At 39.3% G+C, this 21,098-nt stretch overlaps 2 protein-coding genes across 4 annotated transcripts in view; both read left to right on the plus strand.

Annotated features, from left to right (window-relative positions):
* lrmda (leucine rich melanocyte differentiation associated) overlaps nucleotides 1–21,098 on the plus strand; it is a 1,063,446-nt gene that overhangs the window by 100,084 nt on the left and 942,264 nt on the right. The gene's annotated exons all lie outside the window — the stretch shown is intronic.
* On the plus strand, nucleotides 11,334–12,108 carry LOC132379248 (jupiter microtubule associated homolog 2-like). Its single transcript, XM_059946952.1, has one exon. The coding sequence runs from the start codon at nucleotides 11,335–11,337 to the stop codon at nucleotides 11,791–11,793; it is 459 nt and encodes a 152-aa protein (XP_059802935.1). The 5' UTR covers nucleotide 11,334; the 3' UTR covers nucleotides 11,794–12,108.

The raw sequence follows: 21,098 nt of genomic DNA on the forward strand, positions 1-21,098 counted from the left end.
TGGAAATAATTTGGTAGATGTGTAGCTCGGGTGGTTGATGGTTGGGTTGACTTATTCTCCGATCTTGGCGAGGGGACATTATCAGTCTGCTATAGATTGTAGTGTGTCCTCCAAGATTTCGTCCAGTCAGCTGATTGAAAAGTATATAAAGGCTTGGCGTGTGGCCTAGTGGGCAAGGCAATCAGACTAGTAACCTGAAGGTCACTGGTTCGAGCCTCAGCTGAGGCAGCGTGTTTGTGTCCTTGAACAAGGCACTTAACAACACATTGCTCTGCGACGTCACCGGTGCCAAGCTGCACGGGTCCTAGTGCCCTTCCCTTGGACAACATCGGTGGCGTGGAGAGGGGAAGGCCTGCAGCTTGGGTAACTGCCAGTCTCCCATACAACCCTGCCCAGGCCTGCGCCCTGGAAACTCCAGGCGCAGATCCATGGTCTCTCGAGACCGACAGATGCCACCATTCAAAGGCTAAGCATTCAGAGGACACACCACAACCAACAGCGCACTGTATCATTTGTATAATTTCCAAATAAATTACTGAGATTAGAGAATAACTCAACCCAACCATTTTCCAAATGATCTGGATCTAAATTAATGCTTTGTGCATGAATGTTTCAAAAACATGTTTTTTTGTGATTTAGTTTCTTTATATAGTGCTAATGTTAGACGTATTACTTTCAAAGTAGCTGATTGGTACATGGCCTGTCAGCATGGTTCAGGATGATTTGCTGCTTCACCACATTAGGTTTTGGGCACCAGTTTCCCTGTGGAACTGATGGTTGCTGGAAGTAGCCATAGGAAAAGGGCTCTCATTACAGAGATCATTTGTTACTGTTACTTTACTGCTGATGTCAAATTCTGGGCTGAATTTAACCCACTGTAGCATTTTGTTGGTGAAATTGTGGATCATAGATAGGTTGCAATTTTAAAAAAATATATCATTGGAAGTCAGTAACAAAGTCAGTAATTATGTGGCATAGAAACGGGACATTTGGCTGACTGTCTACACTAATCACCGGCATTTGTCTACATTAATTCATTATTGCATCGCTAACAACTGCCTCCCCCCACCCTTCTTGTAGCTACTGTACCATGGCCTTTCAGCCTACCAACCCGCATGCAGGATGACACTGGAGCACTCTTGGCAAACCCACCTGGTCTCAAGAAGAATGTGTAAACTGTACCTGGACAGCACTTGAGCTCAAGATCGAACACAAGTTAATGGAGTTGAGAGACAGCAGCACTAATGGATGTACCATCTTTGTAGTTTGTAGTCTGCAGTTTGGAATCAATTCAAATAATTGAAGGATCTAATGTGAATTTTAGCTCCTATTTTAAAGGGGGAAGTTATTCATGCATGATTGTTCTTTTGGAGAATTGATGTTCAAAGTAGAGCATTGATTTGTTACAGAAGTGGAGTTGAAGCCAGCCTACATCAACCATGGTCGTATTCAATGGAGGGAGTAGGTTTGAACTACTATTCCAATTTTATTATGTGCTTATGTAACTACTTCAAATGGCTTCAGATTCTTCTCGTCTTTTCTAATTTAACATGTCCGCATGTTGAATTTTATTGAAATATTTGAGCTTGAAAAATTTCTGTTTTTGTTCATCGAAATTTGTTTGAAAGGGTATATTGAGAGAAGTGTGCATGCTGATTGCATGGCACATTTATGAGGGTTAACGGTGACTTTTATGTGTTTTGAAGGCTTCAGTACTTAATATTATTCAATTTTTTAAAATTCCGGTGAGCGGACCGCTTGTCTGATAAGATAGACCCTTGATGTCATCACGGCCTTTGACTTATTGTTTACTTGCTTTGCACTTTCTCTGTAACTGTAATATTTTATTCTGCATTCTATTATTGCATTTTCCCTTGTACTACCTCCAAAGGCTGATGTTGTGAAATAATTTGTATGGGTGATATGCAAAACAAAATTTTTTACTGTACTTCAGCTCATGTTACAATAATAAACCATTTACCGATCCTAAACAAGATAAAACTACCATTCCTCACTGTTTCAACTAATACAGTCTGTTTGGAATGTTTCCTTCTTAAATAGCTGCCCTTGAAGTTGCCTGTATAGACATTTAAAGTGAGGCCTCCATCGGTCAGGGTCAATCATAGATGTTGTGTCCTTGCTGTCTAGATCTGCAAGCCAGGGCAGTAAAATATTGCCCATGTAGCAGGCTCCCCCTCTCCATGCATCTGGACCCAAAGGAATGGCAGAAACTGATACAGTTTGGCACCAGCAGTGTTGCAGGAGTTGCCAGTCAGCGTTGAACTTAACCTAGGAGTGTCTTAGGGACTCCAGCTCTGGATTTTTCCCTCTGGGTTTAATCCCAAAGCCTTTCTCGTGGGTACAGGTACAAGGCAGCAGAGATTTGAGATCAGAGTTTTCCTCCTCCTTGGTGAGCTGCCAACTATGGCTGATGAGCCCCATCTGCTTGAAGTGACTAGTTTTAAGGTGCCAGTAACCTGCCTTTGCCTCTTCTCTTGTCAGTGGAAGCTGTTCCAACGAGCTTAATAGCTAAATCACATGCGAAGGCTTGGAGCTGGACTTGGTTGTCAGAGGCTATTTGAGGTGCATGCCTTTGGAAGCACTTAATGGGTAGGGGGAGCTTGTCTCCATTACCATCCCGGCTATAACAGCCTTAACCATTTCACTTAGAGTAACAATACAGAATGTCTAATTTCAACTAATTCGCCTCATTCCCTCACTAACACTAGAGAATCTGCTGATGTTGGAAATCTAGAGTGCTGGGGGAGCTCAGAAGGTCAGTCAGCATCTATAGAAATGAATAAACAGCTGATGTTTTGAGACAAGATCCTTCTTCAGGACTGGAGAAGAAGGGGGAAGATGCCAGAATAAAAGGTCTGGGGAGAAGGGAAGGAGGACTGGATTGAAGGTGATATGTGACTTGCTATTTTTGTTCTTTTTGCATGACTTAATTAATTTTAATATGTTTCTTAATGTATCAATTATAGTAATTTATAGTATTTTTATTTTTGCACTGTACTGCTGCAAAGCAGCAAATTTCATGACATGTCAGAGATATTAAACTCGATTAGCTTGGAATTACTACAGTGGATTCTGTTTAAATGGAGCATTGGTTAATCTGGGCAGCTGCTTATTAGGGAAAACTCTTAGAGACAAAAACTAGTTAAGAAAATAGCCAGGATTCCCTTCATTTATTTGGGACGTTATGCTGCTCAATTGGGGCAGAAGATTGTTTCTGAACAGTTTCTATCTAGTGTCAGATGCATGCACTTGTGTAGCTGTTAGACACTACACCGTGTTTAGAGTGAGCAGTTCTTAAATTGTGTCAGTTGCATGTGTTTGTGTTAAACACAGTGATTTTTGTCACTGATGGTTGGCGGGAGATAAACAGTAAGACAATTCAGAACTGTTTTGCTCACTGTGATTTCAAGCTTGCAGATGCCAGAAACAGCTGGGAGTGAAAGTGAAATGATTTCACTAAATTTATGAACCTTGAGGAATCTGAAGTTATTGACAATCATCTGGAGCGTTACAGTGAAAATGAAAATTTGGAGGATGCAATCATTGATAGCATTGTACGAAGGCAGTCCACTATCTGCACTAGGTGTCTGCGCTGACATTTTTCATTTATCGTCAATCAAAAGAACTGGATGAGTTCCTCTGTTTGGAACTAATATACAGTTGTATAGTACTCTAGTACTATTTATTGTGTTCTATTTTGTTTTGTATTTCATTTAAATACATAATTTGCTACTAACTTAAATGGTAATTTGCCTTATTATACCTTTTTAACTATTTCCATGAAACTTCAGCTAATAGGGGCAGCCACTTAACTGGGCTAATCTGTGTTGGATCCAATGTGTCGCAATTAACCGGAGTCCAGTGTATTTAGAAAACTAAACGGTTTAATTTAACTGTAAATTCTGTAGGACTGTTTTCTTCACAAGTGCAAGCTAATCCTAGCACCAATTAAATAGCTTCTTGGCAGTAGTCTCTGACAACTCCTTTCAATCCATAATCTACTTGTTTACTGTGGTACAGAAGGAGGCCTTTCAGCCCGTTATGTCCATTCAAGCTCTCATCGGTCCTGTTCCTTCATACCTTATTTCCCTGTTGTCTTGTTCTCTCTTGCCTGCCAGTCAGTTTACTAGATTTCTTCTGATTCTTTTGTTAAAGATGAGCACTTGGGCATAACTTCCTGCAGCCAATAAATGCACCAACGTGTCTCTGCATGTGAGAGAAATCTGCACTGAACCTCACCAAGACACGGTGAGAAGGTACAGACTCCACAGCACCCCACCTCAGGATTATGGTGCCACCTAAGTGCCGTATCTGATTATTAATGGTGGTTTTTGATCTTCAGTGCTACTGTGAACAGCTTTAAAATTGATGGAATGTTTCTTTTCACTTGAGGTAAAGATGGAATGAATGTATTTGCTATTAAATAGAAACATCACGAGAGCCCTTGGAGAAGAGTACATTGATAGTAATGATTCTTTTCTGACACTGTCACCACATTAGACAAAATCTCTTGAATTCCTTAGACTGTTAGTCATAGTAGGGTCTGAGTTATGGCATGGATGCACTGAGAGGCTAGTAGTTGGACAAACCAACAGGCCAGGCACTTGCGTTGTACCACTTTCTATGCTGCTGGTCACAGTTGAAATAACTGACCTTTGTTACCAGCCGGGTAACATTTGCTGCAAACACACTAATGTCCAAAATAGATATAAGGTGGTATGAGTAAAGCAGTTAGTGTAATGGTTTACAGTGCAAGCAACTGGGATTTAGTTCCTGCCACTGTCTGTAAGGAGTTTTTACATTCTTCCTGTAACCATGTGGGTTTCCTGTGGTTTCATCCTATATTCCAAAGATGCACATATTATGTTTTGTAACTTCAGAATGTAAAAATAATTCAAAGGAAGATATGGGAGTCTAAAACGTGAGCCTAACTTGATGTTTACATTAAGGAAGTTATTGTCATGACATATGCAATTCACGTATTTTTATATACAACCATAATGATTTATATAAACAACAAATATGAAGAATCACAAACAAAAGAACAGCTTTTCAGATGCTGGAAATCTGAGCAACATGCACAAATTGCTAAAGGAATTCAGCAGGCCAGGCAGCATCTATGGAGAAGAGTACAGACGACTTTTTGGGCCGAAACCCTCCTGCAGGACATTCTTCATATTCTTCAATATGAAGAATGCATAAACAAACAATATATTTACAGGATTACTCAAATATTACTGAAGTATTAAGTGCATAACAATACAGGATAGGGTTAGTAAGTTGTGAACATACTATGTGGGTATCAGAAGTGTGGCAACATTAGCCACACAGTATATTCTCAAGCTCTGTGTTGTTGACATAAGCAACGTGCTCCACTGTATATCTCAATGTTTCGGTGATAAATAAAGCCAATCTTTAATCAATATCCCTTGTTGCTAAACTTGAGGAAAACCTGGTTATAAAAATTTGAAAGCCGTTACTAATCGTTGCAAGTTGAACACTGTATTTTCGCTCTGCTGGATATATTCATGTCCAGTTTCAATACTTTGCAATCAGAAGAATTGAATTGCATCTATTGTACACACCATCTACCACAGGCCCAATCTTAATTGGCTCAAGTGATTTTTAAAAAGCACTAAGCTTTTTATAAAAGAACACTCGAGTATTGTTTGTCACTGGAAGTTTTCACAAGGTTGAAAGAATGACTTTGCATCTCTTTGCTAAGCTTGGGATCTGCCAATTAAGCAAAGTTAGATAACTTTGCATTTACTTGACATTACAGATGGAACCACAAACATCACTTTGTGCTCTTGTCCCAGTGTTACTGGGCAGTGATACCGGACTATGGAATAGAAATTCACGGCCATCCTGTCGTGCCAGCTTCTGCACCATTCTGTTCACTTCTTGAACACAACAAATGTATCAAACAAGCGATGCATTGCAGCGACCGTATGGGACCCTTCACTCTTTAGTGCTTAGTCTGCTAATTAATTGACCTGAATGCATGAATTAAACCCACTGGTGCTTGACCTGAAAATTCTTCCCATGAGAATTAATGGGAATTAAATAATGTTATATTTCACTCCCACCAAGAATTTCTAAATATAAAGGCTTCTTGTGTTTAACGTTGTAATTTAATGATGGATCATTATTAACAGTGGTTTAATTTTCATAATATTTTAATTGCTATATGTTTGATTTGTCCAGTGATGCTGTTGTGACTTTGATCATTTCTGTGTATTATTGAATGAGATGTTTCAGTAGAGTTATTTGGTGTATTCTGGGAATTACCTCATTTTTCAAATACTGAAACAGATAATAGAGGACCGAAATTCCAAAATGGTAGAAGGTAAAAATGTGATTTATTGCTTGTGTGGAACAGTACTGGAACTTGTGACAGGAAGCTTTCCTGTTAAATTTTCTTTCATTTGTACCTTGCAGCTAAATGTAGTTGGGAGTAAGTTAATGAGGGTCAATCTCCACATGCTTCTAAATGCCATTGCAAACCACCTCAGTGTCCTTAATACTATAGATGGTAGCTGAGAAGCAGCCTTTGTTGAGAATGGGCCAATCTAAATACTTTAACAAAAGATGCAAAGACTTCATCAAAAAATACCAGCAAAATATGGAGAAAACAGGTGTGGAGTTGACCATTCTGTCCATCAAGCCTGCTCTGCTGATCAAAATGATCATGATTGATGCTCCATTCTCAACACCAACCTCCAGTTCTCTGCCTATACCCATGAATCCCTTTTGTATCTCATGATCCACAGGGTAGAAGGATGACCAATCTCAGAGGTATTGCTTCCATTCATCAGAAGATGAATATTCACACTAGAAAGTCATCACTGGGCTTAAAAGAAAGAGGCTAAAAGAATGGAAGGTCCATGAGCTGAAGGTGCTGCTGTGTGGCTTTTGGTGGGGAGTGCAGATCCAGTCTATTTTTCATTCCTATACCTGCAGTTTCCATTAGCAAGATCAGCAGTTGACCAGTTGAAGATGGTATGTGCTTTCTATTCAGAGTCCTGGATTGCTGGCCCTCATTCCCTCCCTATAGATTGGAATGGTGTTAGCACAGCTCTAAATGGCAGACATAATTTCCACTAGGTGCATTTGTAATACAAAGTATTAAACTAATTGAACTCTTCCATTATAATTATCCACATCACGAACTGCAGTGGTTCAACAGAGTTGAATTCAACCCTCTTCTCCAGGAACTGGCAATTACATGAGGAACCATTTTTTTTAATCAATAGGGGCAAAATGGTTTCTGTTATTAATCTTTTTTCATTTGATTATTTAATACTTTTGTATTTTATTGAAGCAACATTTAAACGCCATTTATCTCTAGGCATTGCAGTAGATGCTGTATGGCAAGAAAGTTTGTACAAAGTCTACATCCAACTGAATGTCTTCCAGAATTCATAGCGCACGAACAGCACAGCGCAAGAAATGTGCTCTTTTATGTATATCATGCCAAGCTAATCAAACTAGCAATTAAAAACCAAACTAAACTAATCCCTTCTACCTATACAAAACCATATTTCCCCATTCTCTGTCTATCCAAGAGCCTGTCACACAGCTTTATCGGATTCGCCACCATCACCACGTCTGGCAGCGCATTCCTGGCACCCAGTCTCTTTGGGGAGGGGGAAGGAATCTTGCCCCGTATATCTCCTTTGAACTTGCTTCCTCGCACCTTAAATGCATGCCTTCTAGTACTAGACATTTCAATTCTGGAGGGGAGAAACAATCCCAGCTGTCTACCTTAGCTCAAATTCTGGAACAATTGATTGTCAAAGCTGACAGCTTTCCTTTATGACATAATAGAATTGGGAAAAATTAATCTGGTTTTAGTTCTTATTTTGCAAGATGAAATAACAATTATTAGAATATTTTTTCATAAATTCTGGGTTTAGTAAAATGCAAGTGGACATTTAAAGCTACATGGAAAAGCAGTAAAAATGTTACAGTGAAGTGGAGCCAAATAATAAATATGGAATTATACAAATATTTATTTTCGATTGCTAATTGAAAAGGTTTGTGTTATTGGAGAAAGTGAGTTGTATAAAAACAGTATACCAGAATTGTGCTATGATGGTGTTTTCCACATATTAGTTTTGCTTAAGATTAGGAGTATATAAGTATAGGTTATGATAAAATATGTTTCACTGAAGCATACTATACTAGACTGTAAATGTTTGTAGGTTAATGTAGTTGTGAGAAGTGTACATAATTCACTACCACTGACATTGAGTTGGGGGTTTGCTTTGAGAGGCTGGCCTGACTTGGTGACATAGTTACGTAAGGATTTTTAGCACACATTTGTGTTTAGGTTTTGGAATTCAATAAAATGTTAAACATAAAATGCCTCACTTCATTTTATTGTGGAAAAGCTACAAACTCATATCTGGTTTTGAAAATTTTTTCAATTTTTGCATATTTTTTCTTATTTTAGGTTTCTTTGTTGAAATTGAAAACTAGCAGCATAGAGCACATTCTTTCACTCTTAATTTTCAGATTGTATTTAACATTAGAATCTACTCAAGGCACCTGCTGGTTTAAGTCAAATAAATCTTTATATAAAATAGCATGATTGGAATAAAACAACAAAATACAAGTGTGTTGCTTTTGGAGTTTTATTTCAGTAGTTGAAGTATTTAGAAGTTCTGGCTTCTTCCTTGAAGAAAGGTCACAGCCCAAAATATTAACTGTTTAAAAAGCAAACACAAGGAAATCTGCAGATGCTGGAAATTCAAGCAACACACACAAAATGCTGGTGGAACGCAGCAGGCCAGGCAGCACCTGTTAACTGTTTATTCATTTCCATGGATGCTTCCTGACCTGCTGAGTTCCTCCAGTATTTTATGTGTGTGTTGCTTTGGATTTCCATCATCTGCGGGATTTCTCGTGTTCAGTAAACTTTGACCCCTATTTTCATATAGTAATGTTTATAAAGTAAAAACATTAAGTTTTAGAAATGGGAAAATCTTTGCTTATTCATAGATGGTAAACTGATTGCGCAAAAAGGTAACTCAACTCAAATTTTATTGGCATCCTAAAAGTAGTTGGGGTTTTCTCTTCCTCTGTCGTGTGGTGTCTAAATTTGCTTCATTTTTTTGGGCATAAACTTTAAGGCTGGTACTGGAGATCTGTTTCACAGTTTGATCAATACTTGTGTAGAGAATATCATTTCAAGGTCACAGTAGGCATTGCATAAACCTTGCAACAGTTTTCCTTCAATCCTCCTCCTCCTTTCTGACATTTTTTGACCTTTACTGTTCAGAGTAGCTGGTGAGTTTTTGGGCATTTTGACCGCATCACCTTTATCAATGCCTCCCAAAATTTTAAGTTGGTTACATAGGTGTTTAAATGTTGATAATTGCTGCTTAGGTAATGTATCAGCAAATATGTACCTTTCATTGTGATCGAAGGGGCATTGTGCAGAACATGTACTTGGATATTGTACAGATATTAATAAGTCAAGTTCAAGTTTATTGTCAATCAAACATATAATGTATGCTGCCAAATGAAACACTGCTCCTCTGGACCAAGGTGCACAACACGGCACATATAACTCACCCACAACATTAAGTAATATTACCACAAATAAAGTACAAATAATAAAATATACAGTATTCCAGAAGATAGACGTTTAGCATGAAGTGGAGTTAAGAGTAAATGGTGTAACACAACTAGCTCTTCGCAAATGATGAGACCTGGGTGGTGGCAGGGAGTTCAGTAGTCTTACTGGAAGAAGGCATTTCCCATCCTAATGGTCCTCGTCCTAATGCTACGGTACTTTCTGTGTGATGGCGGGAGGTCAAAGAGATTGTGGAACGGTTGGGAGGGCTCTTGACAATGCCAAGGGCGTTCCGTGTACAACACCCCGGATAAATATTTTGGATGGTTGGAAGAGAGTCACCGATTATCCTTTCAGCAGTCCTCTCAATACTCTGTAGGGTCCTGCAGTCGGATGTCTTAAAATTCCAGTACCAGACAGTGATGCAGTGCACTTTTATGTTAAGAGACATAGCCTGTTCAATTGAATTTGTGTAGAGGGGGTAATACAGAGGCATAAAGTCAGTGCAGAATAGCTTTGGGCTTCCTAAAACTCCTTATGAAGCCTCAGGGAATGGTGTTAAACCTGTCACTCATTACACGATTGCCTTCTTCCTCTAGCTGATAAATCAAGACTCTACCATGTTAATTACCTGTTAAAAATGTACCTACATTGCAGACAGAGCCCAAACGTTAATCTGGGGCCCTCAGCGTCTGTTGCAAGGCTCTGCGGCATCATATCTAACGAGAGATTCGACCTGTGACCGACCGAGAAAATCAAGAGAAGGGAATAATGGATGTAAACATTGAAAAAGATTAGCTTTTTTTGTTGCATGAACAGTTCCCTGTAGGCCTTGCATGTGCACGGCCATGTAGTAACTGAAATGCTCCTGCATGCATAGCCTCTGTTGTCATGCAGCTGGTATTGTTTTAATATAATGTTAATATAAATTTGAAATCTGTGCTGATATAATTTTGAAATTTATACTAATATTAAATAGCTTGTAATTAATTATGTTAATGAATATATCTATAGATTTTCTAAATAATAAACATGCCACAAACTTTACTTTGAAACAACTTAGAGCTTAAGTGTATTTACATTATCAGTTAAAGCACTGCTAGAAATTGTAACAATAAACACAGAATGGAACTTTGTAGCTCATTGTCAATAAACTGTTGGCCGGATGCCCTCTAGTCAAAACATTTTACTTTTGCCTTTATAGCCTTCAATTAATATATAAAATCAGAGGTATGTGATTTTTTTTTTTCATTTCTCATTCTAAATACTTATTGTATGCAGATTGCAAAAAAAAATTAAAGTGCCATGCAGTTTTCAGGCTGTGTAAGAATTTCCTGCTCAGAGCAATGGTTGGTCTGCACACTGTATATAAACAAAAAGATAGAGGGAGTGTTACATTTGGAGATTTGGAGATCCCTCCAAATCACACAATGCCCTGTTTTTTTTTAAAAGTCACTATACTGTCACAGAAATTTGAAAATTAAATTTGAAATTAGACAGTGGTAGTCTGAAATAAAAGCAGAATGACGATGGAGATGCATAAGCAGAAGAAACAGACTGAGTATTTTACTGACCTTCATCAGAGCTCAGCATTGTAAACCCGTGGAGTTACTCCTTTTGTCCAATCACATTCCTGTCAACCATTAATCATCCAGTTACAATAAACCTGTTTTGGGACCGAGAGCCGGTTGCGGTGCGGACAGCAGTTGGGTGATTGCGGAGCGGGAGACATGACCACCACAACCACCTTCCAAGGCCTGGACTCCTCAGGTCGCAGCAGCTCCAGGGTATTGCAGCCTCCAGGTGGTGGATCCAGTGTCCCATTCGGGGTGGAGGAAAATGTCAAACCAATGCATTCCCGTCCAAGCAAAACTGCATCCAATATCTTTGGGCCACCATTGGAAAATCAACCTGTGGCTCGAAGAAGCAACCCACCAGGTGGAAAAAGTACTGGTATCTTTGGGGCAGCTGCCACTGAAGCACCTGATCTAAAGCAACTGAGAAATCCTCCTGGTGGCAAGACAAGTGGCATCTTTGACACTGTGAAAATGCCTCCCAAAACTCTGGATATTGCAACTGGGGAAAGTGAAAGTAGCCCAGGTTCCTCTGAAACTGAAACCCAACTGGAAGCCCAGGGAAAGAGAGGAGAGAGTGTGTCCAGCCCAGCAGAGTCTGCTCAACCTAAATAATTAAGGCCCAAGAAAGTCCCACCTGGTGGAGTGTCTAGCCTTGTGCTGGGGTAAATCCACTGTTCACCTCATTATCTCAGCCGCAGATTGAATAAATGTTGATTTTATTGTAAAATTAAACTTTGAGCTTCACCATTTTGTATTGGCACTTTACATTTGAATGGTCCATAGGTGCTCAAAACATGAGGCCTGCTGGAAAAGGCACGCATCATTTATTCCCTGTGATGTAAAGTACTGAGTGTTTGTTTTTCTTGTGACTTCAGACTTAATTCTGGCATTTTGGACTTTGTATTTGGATGTGATTTGTGATGCAAATAAAAAAAAATACTCCAAAAACAAACAAACAAATAAATAAATAAACTGACCTGTTTTATGCTGTCCACATCTTCAACTCCTTCACACAATAGGGGGACAATTTACAGTTGCTAATTAACCAATCAACCTGCAGATTATTGAGCTGTGGGATAAAGCCCACATCCACCAGTGGAACCCCATGTAGTCACAATGAGAAAGAGATGGTACCGAAGGTCAGGATCAAGCCTGGGTTGCTGGAATTGTGAGTCAGAGCTCTTCCGGCTGACATTCAGGTGGACAGTATAATCGTGTTTTTGCCAAGGGTTTGGATATTACCAGTTAACGACATTTATTGTTGCAATCATGTTGCTACATGTTCTAGGTTGTTGCAAGGTATGTACAATGCTTGAGAAATCATGATAAAGATAGAATAGAATGTTATTGTCATTGCTCAAGTCAAGAAGATTATGGTGCTACTCCAGGCTTTGCAAAGCTGGTATTTGCACTGCTTGGGGTACAGTTTAAGTTTTTAAAATTGCTTATTTATATGCAACAAGTGGCTTTGGTAGTCCATAATACTCAGTGTCCATTGTAGCATTATTTAGCTGCATAACAGCAATTGGGAAGAAGCGGTTTTTCAGTCTTACTGCCTTGTCTAAGACGATTCTGCATCACCTACCAGATGGCAGGAGTGTGAACAGACGTGTCTGGGATGGGATGGGTCTTTAATGGTCATGAGTGCGCTGGTCAGGTGGTTGAGTTCCGATGATGTGCTGAGCCATCCTCACCACCTGTTGGAGAGCTTTGTGATCTGTCCTTCTGCAGCAAGATTACCATATGTCATTCCATATATCAGTATGTTCTCTATCACACGTAAATAAAAGTTGTCCAGCAATTTCGGGGGCCGATTAGCTTTCCTTAAGCACATCAGGTAGTATAGTCACTCTTGTGCCTTCCCTACTATTGATGTTGCGTTGTCAGACCAAGAGAGTTCCTTAGTGAAGTTTATCCCCGAAAGCTTAGGACTGGAGACCCTTTCTACTACCTCACTATTTATGTGTAGTGGGGCAAATCCAACTTGAGTTTCCAACTTGGTGCTCTGAAGTAGATAATGGGCTTTGCAGTTAAGCTTCTGATTTCATCAAGTAATTTGGGAATCTCAGTTCCAAGGAGGCTCAGTCTTGATATTCTAGTGTGACATTTTGAATTGTGTAAATAGAACACATTCCTATCTAAGTATAAAATATTTTCAAAATAGCCAAATGAAAAGCCATTGGAAGAATTTATTGTCAGGCAGCATCTGTCGAAAGAGAATTGGACTATCGATGTATCAGATAGAGACTCTTCAGCTGGACTGTACTTTCAAAATAGCATCTGATTTTGAAGTTTATAAGATTATTGTCTTCCGATATTCAATGCTTGCCTATATGAATCATTGAAAACATCAAACAAGAAAAAGGGATAGTTTTCTGAAATTGGATTCCATTTCAATATTGCTAATTAAAATGTTTCCTCACATTTTTTAAACTTTACTCAAATTTTCAAAGCTTTAACAAGTTGCAAAGACTTTTTGTATTGCATCCTGAATGTGAAAGGTTGTAATTTCTGACAACCTCAGATGGAGGAGTCAAATTTTTATGTTCAACTCAAACTACTAGAGTGTATTACTTTTGGAGCTTGCATCATTGGGATGACTTAAGTACTGCAGCTTATTTTGCACGTTCCCGCACAGGAGGTATTTGATGTAAAGTTAGTTTTGGTGTTGAAGTTCTTCCCACCCCTCAACATACTTGCATGTTAGCAATGATTAAAACTGATGTAGAATCTTTCAGTAAAGCTTGGAAGGGTTGATTAGTCTCTATGTTCCTGTGTATTTGAGACCCTTTCACCCAACTTGAGAAATGTTGTCATTAATTACTAGTGCAGTAGAACAACGAAAAATCCATAGCACTGACTCCTGGATTGGTGCCTAATGAACCTACCCCGAGGGCTACAGTGAGCCTTCAAAATTCAGTTTTGAAACTTGAAGCAGTAAGTATCAAGGGCTCTGTGATGGATATTGTAGACTGTTCATTTTGTTGCCTGCATCACACAACTTGTAATTATGGGTTGATTCAGTAGACCATGGTTCTCTTCAAAAAGAATCTTACAGATCCATCAATATTTAACAGTGAAGTCAGAAGAGAGTGGAGAAAAAGAGACTGTGAAGTACCGTGTGGGTAATGTCCAAGTGTTAGATGTTATTTTGTTCTTGAGATGAAAGCTGTCAGAAGAGCAAATAGTGATTAGTAAGTAAAGAAAAGCTTCATTTGTAGACTTCCAGCATAAATGCTGTGAAAGGACAGGTGTTATTGTCCAAAGCACTGGTCTAAAACTGAAAATAATTTTTACAGTTTGCACATGTGCAGTTAAATGCAGATATTCTTTTAAATGTCCATGTCTGCTCTGCAACATGCAATGTTGTAGTCTTTACAGCTGCATTCAGCTCAGAGTTTACTATGAATTTCAACTTTCTACTCTCAATCCTTGCAGAAGTCTTTAAGAATATTAAACCCTGTGAATTCAATTGCACCTTTTTAAACTATATAACTGGTTCTAATGACTGCAGAATAGCTATAATAGTGGCTTTGTATTTACTTCATTTTGCCATCTTAAGGACTTTTCTAAAATATGAATTTCTAACTTAATTTGTGGCAGATACATTAGGGACATTAAACAAAATCTCTTGGGCACATGGATGAAAGAAAAATGATCTTATGGTCTTAATCTGGAGGGGTATGTAGGAGGGATGGCTAGATTGGTCTTAGAGTAGGTTAAAGGTTTGGCACAACTTTGTGGGCTGATGGGCCTATATGACGCTGTAATGCTCTATATCATTTAAATACCATTCAGTGGCCACTTTATTAGATACACCTCATTAATGCAAATATCTAACTAACCAATCATATAGAAGCAACTCAATGCCTAAAAGCATACAGACGTGGTCAAGAGGTTCAATTGCTCAGACCGAGCATCAGAATGTGGAAGAAATGTGATCTAAGAGACTTTGAACATGGTGCCAGACAAGATGGTTTGAATATCTCAGAAAGAGCTGGGATTTTCAAGCACAACAGTTTCTAAAGATTAAAGACAATGATGCAAAAAACAAATATCGAGCGGCAGTTATGCAGACGAAAATACCTTGTTAATTGGAAAAATCAGAGGAGAACAGCCAGACAAGCTGACAGGAAGGCAACAATAGCTCAAATAATCATGCTTTACAGTAGTGATGTGCAGAAGAGAATTTCTGTATGCACGACACGTTGAACCTTAAAGTGGACGGGCTACAGCAGCAGAAGACCTTTAACGTACACCCGGTGGCCACTATGTTAGGTACAGAAGATACTTAATAGTGGCCACTGAGTGTATACTAATTTTCATTGATGATTCTGTAAATTAACTAAAAAGAATTTCTAATTTCTGTAATGTTTACTTCTTGGTTTGTTATTTTTGCAAATTCTCCACTCTGTTAAACTCCATTGTTCCTGAATACCAGCAACTGGAAAATCCTATTGCAATGTGTAAACCTGTAAATCACTCTTGGAAGGTTCATTAAGTATTAAATGCAGCATGTTTTAAGGTTGCTGTGTGTTGATCCGTCACCTCTGACCACAGAATCTAGATGGCTTATGTTTCCACTTTCCCTTTGTTCCTTTCATTATTTGTGTACATTTTGATAAAGAAATTGCAGTAGCCTTTGAGGAATGTAAGACAACCTTTCAGGTTGTGAACTCTTGTGTTGACTCTGACTTGTAGACAGTATGTTCCTTCAAGTCCAGAGTCAGTCATGTACTGCTTTTACAAGAATTCAGTGAGAAAGTTACTGGAGCGCTGTTCGTATCTGTTTTTTTAATCCTGGTCTGTGTAATGTTGTCTCATGACATTCCAGGCCAGACATCATTTTAATGGTATGTGTGGCGATAAAGCCAATAAACTGTCAGAATGATTGATAATCTGAGCATTTTAGCAATATGACTTTCCTGTCCTCCTCTATGCCTGAGATGATGGTTTTCAAATTGAATTCTTACAGTGGTGTAGTGCATTTTTGGATATACTTAAGACAGAATTTTCTGTTCAAAGGGTGGTTAGTGATTGTGCTTGTTATAAGGACTAATTTTGAAACCTGAATTTTTCTCGCTATGATAACTTCTCATTTTTAAATAATACTTGTACTTTCTCAATTCATCCCCAGAGTGCCACAGTAACGTAGCGGTTAGTGTGCCCCTATTTCAGCTCAGGGAACTGGAGTTCCAGCATCCTCTGCAAGAAGTTTGTACATCCTTTCTATGAGCATATGAGTTCCCTCCGAGGGCTATGGTTTTCCCCCTGCAGTCCAAAGATATACCAGTTAGTAGGTTAAATGATCATTGTAAGTTGTCCTTTGATTAGGCTAGAGTCAAATAGGTGGGTTGCTGGGCGGTATGGTTTGTTGGGCCTGTTTTGCGCTGTGTCCCAAAATAAATAAATACATTTATATTAAACTAGATGCAAATTATCCTAAGACATGGTCTATATCTGCTGTTTTTTTTAAACCCTTGAACTTATAATGATTGGTCTTTTCAGGATCCTTAGCAAGGTGTGAGAGAGGAACTGCCTAAACAAAATCAAACTAATTCTCTGTGTTTGACTTGATGAGCAATACGCACAAAATGCTGCAGCAGCTCAGCAAGTCAGGTAGCATTTTGTGTGAGCTGCACAAGATTTCCAACATCTGCAAAATCGCTTTCCTTTATTTCACTTGATTTATTTGTGTAACTATTTAATGTTGCAGGGGAATAACTCTAATTCTAATTGGACGAGTCTTTTAAAAACAGGGTTGTGTTGATTCTGACTTTTGCCAGATGTCGGTGATGACTGGGATTAATGTGATAGTTTCAGGGCACAGCCAAAGGTGTGAGAGTGGAACTGCCTGAATAAAGGCAAACTGAGCCTGCGTGTGCATTTCACTTGAGCAACGCACACAAAAATGCTGGAGTTGTGTGAGTTGTTCAAGATTTCCAACATCTGCAGAATTTCTTGCCCTTATTTCAAGTTATTTATTTTTTTATTTAGGGATACAGCCCAGTCATCTAATGGTTTAATGAGCCCACACCACCCAATTACATCCAGTTCACCTACTAAACAGTGTGCCTTTGGATTGAGGGAGGACACCACAGCACCCAGAGGAAACGTACCTGGTCACAGGGAGAACATACAGACTCCTTACAGAGAGTAGCAGAATTCTTGGAAATTTGCACAGATTCAGCATGGCATCTAAAAGTCCAACAAATTTCTGTAGATGTGCGATGGCGAGTATATTGACTGGGTGCATCACAGCCTGGTATGGAAGCACCAAGGCCCTTGAATAGAAAATCCTACAAAAAGTAGTGGATACAGCCCAGCCCAATGCAGGTAAAACCCTCCCCACCATTGAGCATACTTGTGAGGAACGCTGTTGCAAGTAAGCAGCAAGGACCCTCCCCATCCAGACCATGCTCTCTTCTAGCTGCTCCCATCAGGAAGGAGGTCTAGGAGCCTCAAATAACCACACCACCAGGTTCAGGAACAGTTATTACCCCTCAAGCATCGGGTTCTTGAACCAGAGGGGATGACTTCACTCACCCCAACACTGAACAGGTTCCACAACCTATCGACTCTGCAACTCATGTTCTTGATATGTATTGCTTGCTTGCTTATTTATTTATTTGTTTGTTTGTTTGTTTATTATTTTTCTTCTTGTATTTGCATGGTTTGTTGTCTTTTGCACATTGGTTGTTGTTCATCTGTTATATGTGTTTTTTTCATTAATCCTATTATGTTTCTTTCTACTTACATTGAATACTCACAAGAAAATGAATGTCAGAATAGTATATGATGACATATATCTACGTTTATAATAAATTGAACTTTGAATCTGGGTCATTGGCACTGGGTATATGTTATACTGACCACCATGCTGCTGTTATTTTTGATTTATGCAAAATTTTTCAAGAAAGCTTGTTTTGCTTCAAAGTCCAGGAGATATTTCCTCCTCTGAGAAGAATCTGGAACTGGGAGTTGGTGCTTTAAAAGTAGTTGTAACCCATTTGAGGTGGAGTTGAGGTGAACATTTCTTGTCTCTCAGAGAGCTGAGTCTTTGGGGCTTTCCTCCTCAGAAGCAGAGTCTTTGAATATTTTTGTTAAATTCATTTATTTTTCTCTAATGTCTAAGGCCAGGACCCAAGGTCTCCGGTGCTGCAAGGCAGTAACTCCAGTTGCTTTGCCATTGTGGTACATGTGACCTAATGGATAAGGTACCTGACTTCAGTATTTGCTACAAAGAGATCAGAAGTTTGTAGTTTCGAGTCCTGTCACAGTCATCTTCCATAAGAAAACTGCAGGGTAACACGGGAATGACGGGTTAGGTTGATCTTCGTGTAGGTTAGAAGGTCGGCACAACATCATGGGCCGAAGGGCCTGTATTGTCCTGCTGTGAATTTGAGATTTACAGTCAATATCATCTGCAGTCTTTTCAAGTGACATATCAAGTTTGAGGGGAAGAGTGGCTGATTCCTGCTACTAATTCAGAGGTTTGTATGTCTGTCTGACATTAAGAATGCAATTAAAATGCAGCCGTATTGATTTCCACTTCAATGTGTTATAAAATGGCTTAGCAGTTGTACAAAAAGACAAAATGATGGGCAGAGAGTATTACTTGTTGATCTTTAGCAGAGTATATACTGAATCAGAATGTCCTTTCCTCACTACTGTGACCTCCCAGATTTCAACTTAAAAGCTACTTTTAAGTTTAGCATCAATTAAATTTTTTGATTTATGGTAATTTTTTTCTTGACTCATTAGAGAACATAAAATATTGCAGATGATATATGAATGCTTAATATCCAAATAATGAAGTCCTTGCTGTACAGTTGTACTGGAGACAGTAACCATTTATTTTAGAAGGGTCGCTGAAATTATCATCGACAGTGGGATAAACAGGAAAATTTAATGTCCTTTCGCTGCTTTGCTCAGTGTGGGAGATGTTAAGTGTGTGATTGGCATGACCTGCTCGGGGTACGAATCAGTGATGATGTCTCGAAGTGAAACTCTGGTCAGAGGGGATGCCAGAGAATGGTGTGATCTGTTTCATTCAGCATGGTAAAGAAGAAGACAAGCATGCAAAACGTTTGGGCAGCATCCGTGGAAACGAACAGTCAACGTTTCGGGCCAAGACCCTTCGTCAGGACTGAAGAGGGAGAGGGCAGGGGCCCTGTAAAGAAGGTGGGGGGAGGGTGGGAAGGAGAAGACTGGTAAGGTGCTAGGTGAAAAATAAATATGTTAGATATTTGAGGGTCATGGACATACATGGCCTCCTCTACTGCCACGGGGAAGAGGTAAGAGATGGGGGCCAGAGTTAGGAATTGAAGACAAGGGAAAGGGGAGGGGAAAGAGTTACCAGAGGTTGGAAAAATCAATGCTCATGCCATCAGGTTGGAGGCTACCTAGACGGGATATAAGGTGTTGTTCCTTCAACCTGAGAGTGACCTTATTGTGACCATGGACAGGCATGTCAGAATGGGAATGGGGACTGGAATTAAAATAGTTGGCCAGTGGGAAATTGTGCTTTTTGCAAATGGAGTGGAGGTGCTCAACAAAGTGATACCCTGCTCTATGTCAGGTGTTATTAATGTAGAAGAGGTCAAAACGGGAGCACCATAATTCTACAGATGTTGGAAATCCAGAGTAATGCTCACAAAATGTGAAAGAAACTCAGTAGATCAGACAGCATCTATGGAAAGGAATAAAGGGCTGACATTTTAGCTGAGACCCTTCATCAGGGTCTTGGCCCAAAACAATGGCTGTTGATTCCTCTCCATAGTTGCTTCCTGACCTGTTGAGTTCCACCACCATTGTTGTTTGTGTGTGACTTGAGATTGTTTTGTGCTGATTAATGACATTTGGGTTGGTAAGTGGTTGGTAAGGGAGTAGCGATCAGTTCTCGTGCAAAACAAGAAAACCGCAAAGTCAGAGAAAAGTATGTGGTCATGTGACTTCACAGTTTATTGAACCAATAGACATTGTCAGAATATGGGTAAAGTGTGGTCATTTGGGTAAAATCTGCAGTAAGTATTGAGCATTTGGATTTCTCTGTAACATAATGAGTCTTTGCTCTTTCTGTGTACTAGTCCCTTATTTGAAGAAAATCAAGATCCCGAGACTGTATTGAAGGATTCAGCTAATAAAAGTAAGGCCCTGTGGATTAGAACAACTTGTTTGCGAGGTACCCTTGTGGTAAGAAAGTCATGTGTACGATACATAATGACATGAATTAAACCGCTGTATAGGTTAAAATGTGGTCTGTTTTCATGATGAAGCACTATGTAGAGTGGGAACAATGTGTAATAATTATATCACAAGATTTATGACTTTCTGAGTTCCTGCTGATGCTGTTTCTTGTGGAATGCCAGTAATGTTTAAGTCTTATGACTGCATTTGCAACACAGGCATCATGTCTGAAGCTAATCAGTTTTGTCAATACCGAGGCAAACATTGCTTTCTTTTGCAGGGGTCTACCCACTATCCTGCTTTAAACCTTTCCTGTCTATGTACCATTCTAACTCTTTTTAAGCTTTTATTATCCATGTACAGATCCCAGTGTAATTCAGTTTTTGTCCTATCTGTCTCAATCAAGTCTGGCCGTTTGTTCCATCTGCACGCCACCCTCTGTGTGAAGAGGTTACCCTTCGGGTCTCTTTAAAACTCTTCCTCCTCTCACTTTAAACCCATGATCTCTAACTTGGGTTTTTTTTTCAAGAAATCAAAGACCCACGAGTGTATTCTCATATCTTACAGGTGTACTTGTGGATTAATTGGTCAATAAATTGTCCCTAGTTTGTGGGTGGTAGGAAAATCTTGGGATGTTAATCAGAATGAATATCTTACAAGAAGACAAATGGGAAGATGTTACCCAAACCATTTCTCTGAGGGTCGGTGTGGATTCAGTGGAATAAATG

The sequence above is a fragment of the Hypanus sabinus genome, chromosome 21 (assembly GCF_030144855.1).
Source record: "Hypanus sabinus isolate sHypSab1 chromosome 21, sHypSab1.hap1, whole genome shotgun sequence".
In the NCBI taxonomy this organism is placed as follows: domain Eukaryota; kingdom Metazoa; phylum Chordata; class Chondrichthyes; order Myliobatiformes; family Dasyatidae; genus Hypanus; species Hypanus sabinus.